The sequence below is a fragment of the Watersipora subatra genome, chromosome 4, assembly GCF_963576615.1.
Source record: "Watersipora subatra chromosome 4, tzWatSuba1.1, whole genome shotgun sequence".
Taxonomy (NCBI): domain Eukaryota; kingdom Metazoa; phylum Bryozoa; class Gymnolaemata; order Cheilostomatida; family Watersiporidae; genus Watersipora; species Watersipora subatra.
Window position 1 is genome coordinate 34,388,590 of NC_088711.1, and position 9,696 is coordinate 34,398,285.

The window sequence follows — 9,696 nt, forward strand, 5'->3', positions numbered from 1 at the left end:
AACGCATGAATGCTGCCAGGTGTTAAAATAGTAGTTGTCTCCCCCTGATTATACTTGCCTTTTTCGCCCTCTAGTACCTGACTTCTTATTGCCAAAACACCTTAGAACAGAAAAAGTGACTAACCTCCAACATACTGTGACCAGTAGAAGCTGCAACCTCATCAAGTCCATCAAAGACAAGGAGACATGGGCCCAGGGCTAAAGATGCAAGGAAAGTTTCTTTAATCTGGCAAAATTCAGCGTACTCGCTCTCCATAGAAAGGACATCAACTGTTAAATAGAACAAACATTGAACATGATGACAGATGGCGAGACAGCGTTATACGTATCCATTGCAACATACTTATAAAACACAAATATTCTTAATTGTGTATTATACTTTATCAATGAAATTCTAACAACGTTATTATTTTATTAATGTCATTATTATTACTAGTACCCTGGCAGTCTGGTGAACAGCGAGAGATGCTAAGGTGTGCCAACAGAGGGCAGAGATGAAATTTGTGAACAACTATTGTGTGCTAATAGAATGCAAATGGTTAGTGCAAGTAGTAGTGTGCTTGTCTGGTGGGTAAAATGTTGTGAGTTCAAATTGTGTTTGATGCAATCATTTTCTCAACCCCCACCTTTGGACAGACAAGTGGACACGACTCTTATTATAGCAAAAATTATTATTTTAGAAAAGCTATTTTTACAAACAGCAAGTTACGCAATATCTGACTTTAGACAAGAATTTTAAGAACACAGCTAGAATGTAATTTTCTTGTTCAAATCATGGCTCCTGACCTGAATACTGTAGCCAAATTAAATGCATTGAGCAATTCATCAACTTGGTACTCCATGGCAAAGGTTCTCCACTCTAAACTGAATCAGAAAAAAAGCGATAATAATTAGAGCTAGTGAATTTGGTTTTAAACTAACCATATTTGGCATCAAAGGCTCTACGCAGCTCTGTAATGCAGCGCTTCATGAAGACAGCGATATCTCTGGCCATTCTATTACATGCTGCGTAGTGACGAACAACGACAGTGCCAGGCAGAAAGGATTCATTTTCTAGCCAAGCTGAGACAAGACTAGTTTTACCACAACCTCGGGGTCCAGTCACCACGAATACCGACACATGGTTTAAATTATCGGCCTGCGTCTGCTTCCGCCTATCAATTAGATCAGCTTGATGTTGTATAAACCTGTTGAATAGCGCAGAGAATATAAGCACAAGCATTCTTGAGGGGCTCTACATCAACCTATCAATTTTAATCTAGCGAACTTACGCTGCCAAGTCTATCGTATGCTGCCAATAGCGCCTATGCTTCTGACCATACTCTACGCTCTCAATTCTACCGTTTACTACCAGCCTTAGGATATGAGTTAAATTTTCAATCCTCCATTCTATAACTTAATCCTTTTGAGTATGCCTCTCCCTCTTCATTACCCTAAAGGCTCAAACACACTAAGCGATATCTAGCACGATATCGCGCGGCGTGCTGCCAATCTGTGCTGGAACTCTCCCAGCAGATTGATGCTGAGCGATAACACTAGACTTTCTCTATCGGAACTTTATCGCGTGCGAGATGCATTTCAATTGGTTGTTTTTTTTTGCAGAACACAATGCTCTTGCTGCTAATTTTTTGTGTCTATGTTCACCAATGTACAGCAACAAGATTTTGCTATTTTGTTACGATCGAAACATGAAAATGAACAGTGAATTGTCCATAGACTTAATAAAAGCACACCCAGTCCTGTACAACACAACAAACAATGATTACAAAGATACCCAGTTGAAAACCAACATTTGAGAGTCAATCATTGCGCAGGTTGGCCATCTTGAGAATAGTAAATATTTATTGTATTAAAAGTAAAAAACTACTATAAAGTAAACTGTGTATGAAAATCGTAAAGTATTACTGTTAAAAATACAAAAATCGTTTTTTTCTTAATTCATTTTGAAGCGTACAAATCGTGAAAGTGAGATGGGCCTAATAACAAAAACATAAGTTGTTAATGGTGTTGTCTAGAAGGCGTCATATTGACTTAAATTTATTAACAACTCCGAAGAAACTGATGATATGGAATTTTATTGGCAGTTTGGCAGCGTGCCCGTGTTATCGTTTGCTAGTGAACAGATCAAGCAATATCTCCGCGCTCCTCATGACGCATGCGATAAATATGCCTAGTGTGTTTGCCCCTTTATATGACAAGCTTAGACTGGGCGTTTTGATAGACTTACCTTTAGATGAGAACTTTAAAGGGGTGTTTGATAAACTTACCCTTTGATCACAAGCTTATAGGAAGTGTTTGATAGACTTACCCTTCGCGTAGTAAGCGAGTTCCAGTTGACCTCTCAAACTGTTTAGCTCTCACAGATGGATCGTAGCTGTAGGTGTTCTCTTTGGTAGCGAAGTCTGTCAGTTGCTTAAAGCATTTGGTCATTCCAGGATGCATCACAAGATGCTCACATCTCTTCTCTCCAAATACTTTATGGTGAATAGCGTCAATCTCTAACTCAACTCCTGTCATATGCAACAAGGTAAAGCTTTAAATAAGTGAAAATGCTATTGATAATAAAACAACCTAATAAATTTAAACAAATGTGATTGAAATGCAGTTTACGGTCGGGAATACTGTAAATATTCTTGACTATACCGTATTAACTATTGACTATACCGTATTAACTATTGACTATACCGTATTAACTATTGACTATACCGTATTAACTATTGACTATACAGTATTAACTATTGACTATACCGGATTAACTATTGACTATACCGTATTAACTATTGACTATACAGTATTAACTATTGACTATACCGTATTAACTATTGACTATACCGTATTAACTATTGACTATACCGTATTAACTATTGACTATACCGTATTAACTATTGACTATACCGTATTAACTATTGACTATACCGTATTAACTATTGACTATACCGTATTAACTATTGACTATACCGTATTAACTATACCGTATTAAAATAAAACATGTCTTGCCAACCAACAAGTCACAAAATTAGAAAACTCATCATTGAGGGCATTGGTAGAAACCAAAAAGCATCATACCATCTGACTACATATACTCATCATGTATACCATGTGACTACATATACTCATCATGCATACTATGTGACTACACATACTCATCGTGCATACCATGTGACTACACATACTCATCATGTATACCAAGTGCCTACATATACTCATCATGCATACCATGTGACTACACATACTCATCAAGCATACCATGTGACTACATATAGTCATCATGTATACCATGTGACTACATATACTCATCATGAATACTAAGTGACTACATATACTCACCATGCATACCATGTGACTACACATACTCATCATGTATACCAAGTGACTACATATACTCATCATACATACCAAGTGACTACATATACTCATCATGCATACCATGTGACTACATATACTCATCATGTATACCAAGTGATTACATATACTCATCATGCATACCATGTGACTACATATACTCATCATGCATACCATGTGACTACATATAGTCATCATGTATACCATGTGACTACATATACTCATCATGAATACTAAGTGACTACATATACTCATCATGCATACCATGTGACTACACATACTCATCATGTATACCAAGTGACAACATATACTCATCATGCATACCAAGTGACTACATATACTCATCATGCATACCATGTGACTACATATACTCATCATGTATACCAAGTGATTACATATACTCATCATGCATACCATGTGACTACATATACTCATCATGCATACCATGTGACTACATATAGTCATCATGTATACCATGTGACTACATATACTCATCATGAATACTAAGTGACTACATATACTCATCATGCATACCATGTGACTACACATACTCATCATGTATACCAAGTGACTACATATACTCATCATGTATACCAAGTGACTACATATACTCATCATGTATACCAAGTGACTACATATACAGTGATATACTCAGCATTCATGCTAATGATCCACACTAAATATGAATGACATTGATAAGATTTAGGCAAGTTTTAGATATGAAATTACTGTGAAAATGGCTGGAGAAGACACAATGGCAAACTGGGTGTTAAAAGAAGGTTATATGAATAAAACTGTACAACAAACACAATAGAGTCCCAGCATGCAACTCTTAGTCATATATGTGAAGACAAGTCGCATACAGCACCACTGACACAGACATAAACGTTGACACACCTATTGACTCTCTGCTGACTGATGGGTATACAAGGTCAATGATGCTTGTCCAATCAGCCATGACTAGCTCATCCAAGTGCTCCAAAGATTTGTAGTAAGATACAAAAAGACCTCTCTTAGCGATGTTTGTCTTTAACTGCTGCAGCTTGTATTTATCATATTGCCCTAGATCTGACTGTAGGCCGACTGAGCTCTCGTCATCCCGAACATAAAATCTGCAAAACTTTGCTTCCTCATTAAGAAAAGCGGCTTGTATGATTTTTAGTTCAGTCAAACTTGTACTAGTGTATGACTCATCTAACAGCCATTTGTAACCATGCTCCGATGCGATTACCATGCTTCTATCAATCCAATCAGCATCTGGAGGGAGGTCATCTACGCTATCAGGCAATATCGCACTATTCTCCGGACGATGAACACCATACTGGTTACTCAAAAAAGCTATAAAATATGGACTCGCATAGCCAATGCACTTCAGAGCCAACTGCAATGATAAGCCTTGATGCAACCGGTCTTCACCGATGTTGTGGTCCCAGTCGTACGGCTGGAAAGAAACTCCTCGATGGCTACATAAACATTCAAGTTTGGCAAACGCATTTGCTTTTAAAAATTCACGTTCTGCGCTGAAATCATCGGTCGAGCAAAGGAAGGGGTTGATATGCCGGCTAATGTTGTTGCTGGGCATCTTATACAACTTAGGTCTATCATGGACACCTGCAACAATTTTAAGTTTTTCGATTGCAGCATATTAGAAAGTATCAAAAAATAAGGGTTCAAACGGCATCAGAAGGAATCATTAGAGGAACTACAAGACTACCTTAATGTTCTACAAGACTATCTCAATGTGACACATGACTATCTCAATGTCATACATGACTACCTCAATATGATACATAACCACAGCAATATGATACATGACTACCTCAATATGATAATGACTACTTCAATATGATACATAACCACAGCAATATGATACATGACTACCTCAATATGATACATGACTACTTCAATATGATACATAACCACAGCAATATGATACATGACTACCTCAATATGATACATGACTACTTCAATATGATGCATGATTACCTCAATATAATACATGATTACCTCAATATAATAAATAACTACTCCGATATGATACATGACTACCTCAATATGATACATAACCACTGCAATATAATACAAGGCTACCTCAATGTGATACATGACTATCTCAGTATGATACATAACCACCGCCATATGATACATAACTACCTTAATATGATACATGACTCCTTCAATATGATACATGATTACCTGAATATGTTGCATACCTACCTCAATATGATCCAGGACTACCTCAATATGATACACAAATACCTCAATATGATATATAACTACCTCAATATGATACACGACTCCTTCAATATGATACAGGACTACCTCAATATGATACATAACTACCTCAATACAATACATGATTATCCCAGTATGATAAACTTGGGCTTTAATAGGTTGAATGACTACCACAATGTAGCCCCACTCACACATTACAATACAGGGTACTTCAATACACACCAAAATGTGAAACGTGAGTCCCATCAATGTAGCAAAACACGCAATCAATTAAACTTCAACCTTTCCGACCCACACATAAATTAATACTCGCTTTCAAGAAAACATGTTTCCTTCAAGCCTGAAGTATACGATTATATATTTTTTCAAGGTAATGGCTGAATATATCTGTGTCTATACCTGTATAAATACAGATAAAAAGATTTGCCACAATCGAAAAAATGGCATGAGTTTCTAGCAGTTAAGTTTCTCCTTAATAATTTAGAACTTTTTTATTATCCGAAAGACTATTGCTATTTGCATGAAGTTAAAGAACTAGCTTGTCTAATCTCGTGCTGGCATGTACAGCCTACATTGTATTTGCGTGACAACTACAAATGAGTGTTAGGAAGCCGTCCTAATTTATGTGTAAAGTTGATGGGAAAGTAGGTTCATCAAGTGTATGATAGTTAAGGTTATTAACTACCTTATAAAGATAGTTAATAACAACGATTGTAAGTTTTGTAAATTTTTATACTGCATTCTACACTCCTAGTTTTAATAAAGTTTAGCTAGAAAAATGTCATCTGTATAAACCGATGATTACGGGGGTAAATAATTACTCCTCAGTATCTCACACATAGTATAGTTGTGCTCATCTATTAGCTGATAGCTTTTAGACTACTGTTGTTTGAAAAACTGTTTATTCTCAAAAGAATTTCAACATTCCGTGAAGTTATCTAGTGATACAGACAGTTGCTTCCTATCCACGACCAAATTTCATTATAATTCAAATACTGAGTTGTTGACAACGGGCCTTAATTTAGTAAAAATCTTATGAGTTTACTCAAAGAAGAACAGTGCAAGTTTTTCGTTCAGTGGAAAACTGTAGATTTCAGTAAACGGGCATAAGGATTCACAAAGTACCTCATAAACTGCAGAAAATGCACAAATGGGCAAGATGAAGTAAATTGGTTTCAGGGCTTCCTCACAAACCGAACCCAATAAGTTGTGGCATGTGTTTAACTCTAAAATTCTGCAAAAATTTGCACCAAGTCTCAAGTCTCATATATCAGCCTGCCTCACTCAGTAGACACAATGTTAGTAAATGTATATATGCAAATAATACATTTCTTATACTGACATCGACAGTATGGTAGATGAGGAGGCTTTTCACTTGGAATCTAGTGTGACCTAGATTCCAAGTGAGTTTTGCGTTTCTTAATTGTGGTTTTTCAATTGGAAAAAAGCCTTTCTACATCGAAAAATGTGAACAGCCTTCTCCAAGCTTATTCTTCAGTAAACTTAGGTAATAACCTCTTTTCAAACTTGTTGACCAAAGTAAGTATTTTGGCGTATTGATGCAATCAATTCTAAAACTTTAAGGCCATATCACAATAAAGATAAGCAGAGAAAACGGGGTGCTTAGGAGCTTTAAATATGTCATTTCAAAGGTCCACACAAAGTCTAATTTCTTGGGGGTTTCTGCAGATCAATACTGAGTAATCAGATGCTTAATAAGATACTGCTGACAAATCCACTAGACCACTACTTACCACTATACCACTAAACCACTAAACTACTGACGCTATTTTGTAATTTTAGCATTAGGCTGTTTCACTTTATAAAGGATATAAGAGGGAAGTGGTACATTATAAGTTAAGGTAGAGAGTACGGTGCTCTCACAAAATTTGAATTCCATACGCAGAAAAAACACAACTGTTGTAACCTGAGTTTCAGAAAAAGCTCAAACACCACCTCTCTACATCTCCTCTAATCTTTAATCTAACAGCATTTTGCCTGAATTCATAAGAAACTTCATAATACAAGATTCGTCACATGCTGGCACTTAGTAACAAATGAATTAAAGTCCACGAACCAAATGAGGCAATAAAATGAGTACCCTTGAAACAGTTTCTCTATATAAGTGCTCTATTCTTTTTATGTAAGAATTCAAGTTGTCAATGATCAATTTGTCTGTTCACGGGTTTCGTGTTTGTGTAGTAACTTACTACCGTCCTCCGAGCTCAGCTAAGATGAGTGCACTTTTTGATTTTTTTGAGGACAGCCTGGTCAGCAATTTTGTCTTACTTGGAGATTTTAACTTTCCTGAAATCCAGTGGACCCTTGACACGCCGGCCGTCTCTCCAGGGGGTCGTGGACTTGCTGAGAGCTTTTTGTCTTTTATTTTGAAAAATAACTTTTCGCAGCATGTAAACTTCCCTACCCACTCTAAAGGCAACACACTTGATCTTATTTTTACAAATTTTGATCCCTGCCCTATTTTTAAAAACGCTGATGTTGGAATGTCGGATCACACAGCACTGTGCTTTGAACTTTTTAGTTTTTTTCCACAGGTTGATCCCCCAGTTTCTCGCACTACTAGAACTCTTTTTGACTTTGGTAAGGCTCGGATGTCTGACATAAGCGAACAGACAGCCCACCTTTACAAGCATCTCCAGTTTATTGAAGCTTCGAATACGACAGATTTTTTGTGGAACACATTCAAGTACACTATTTTAAACATAGCTAACTCATGCATCCCAGTACGTAAACCCAAAGGTAAAAAATTCTGGTTGTCAAGGGAAGCCAAAACAGTTTGCCGAAAAAAGAGAAGGTTTTTTCATACCTATAAAGCTTACCCTACTAGCCACAATTTAGAACAACTAAAGTCCATTGGTAATCTATCTAAACGCCTTATTAAAAGAGATTATAATAAATTTTTAGAGTCCCATATTACTGAAAGCCTTAAGAATGGCGATTCCAAACCTCTTTTCCAGCTTATATCTAAATCTTCAAAAGGGGGAAAATGTTCAAACATTATGCAATTACATAACTGTGTGAATGACAACGATATGGCCATAAGTTTTGCTAACAATTTTAAGTCCGTATTTACCGTAGACGATGGACACGTCCCACAAGTATCATTCACTCAATCTAGTGCAGAACATGTACCCCAAATGGACATTGCTGTCAGTGAAGAGGGAGTTTTGGCCCTTCTTAATAATCTTAACCATCGTAAGGGTATGGGCCCAGACAACCTTAGTCCTGCCTTGCTCAAGTTTTTGGCTGTTGACATTGCTCCCATTTTAACGTTGATTTTTAAACACTCCCTCAACACAGGGTGTGTGCCACTTGATTGGAAACATGCCAATGTAGTCCCTGTATTCAAGAAAGGTGACAAGAAGGCCCCACTTAACTATAGGCCAATATCACTCACTAGCGTATCATCTAAGGTTATAGAACATATTATTGCTCATAACATAAGAGATTATCTCGATCAGAATAACATCCTAAGTGAAACACAGCATGGTTTTAGAAAAAAGCACAGCTGTGAATCTCAACTTATACACACCATATCAGACTTGGCAAATTTTAATAATCTTAACACTCAAGTGGATGTACTTGTTTTGGATTTTAGTAAAGCGTTTGATACAGTTTCGCATGACAAATTGATCCACAAACTTAGAAGTTATGGCCTAAATGCAAACGTAGTGACTTGGATACAGCACTGGCTCCTGGACCGCACATTCTGTGTCATAGTTAACGGTAAAACATCTCCACCTACCCAGGTAACATCAGGTGTGCCCCAGGGGTCGGTGCTTGGACCCTTGCTTTTTCTTTTATATATCAATGACCTTCCAGAGTCTCTGAACTGTCCAAAGACATCCATACGTTTATTTGCGGATGATGCCATACTTTTTAGACCAATAGAATGTGCGTCCGACAGCCTTCTGCTACAGGACCAACTGTGCAGAGTGGCTGCATGGGCTGAGTCGTGGCAGTTGAGATTTAATGCTAATAAATGCACATCTACATCTGTGGAACCAGTTAGATTTTCACATATATACAACTATTGCGGTACATCTCTTATATCCTCGCAATCCTTTTTATACTTGGGTATACTTGTTTCTAGCACCC

General features: G+C 37.1%; 1 protein-coding gene across 1 annotated transcript; it reads right to left on the bottom strand.

Moving 5' to 3' along the window:
- Positions 1 to 85: 85 nt before the first annotated feature.
- LOC137394178 (tetratricopeptide repeat protein 41-like) lies at positions 86 to 4,924 on the bottom strand. The gene is made up of 4 exons (XM_068080897.1): positions 4,240 to 4,924; positions 2,309 to 2,510; positions 922 to 1,154; positions 86 to 219 (listed from the first exon to the last, which is right to left on the bottom strand). Exons 1-4 carry the CDS (start codon positions 4,922 to 4,924, stop codon positions 86 to 88), a joined length of 1,254 nt encoding a protein of 417 aa, XP_067936998.1.
- Positions 4,925 to 9,696: the final 4,772 nt, after the last annotated feature.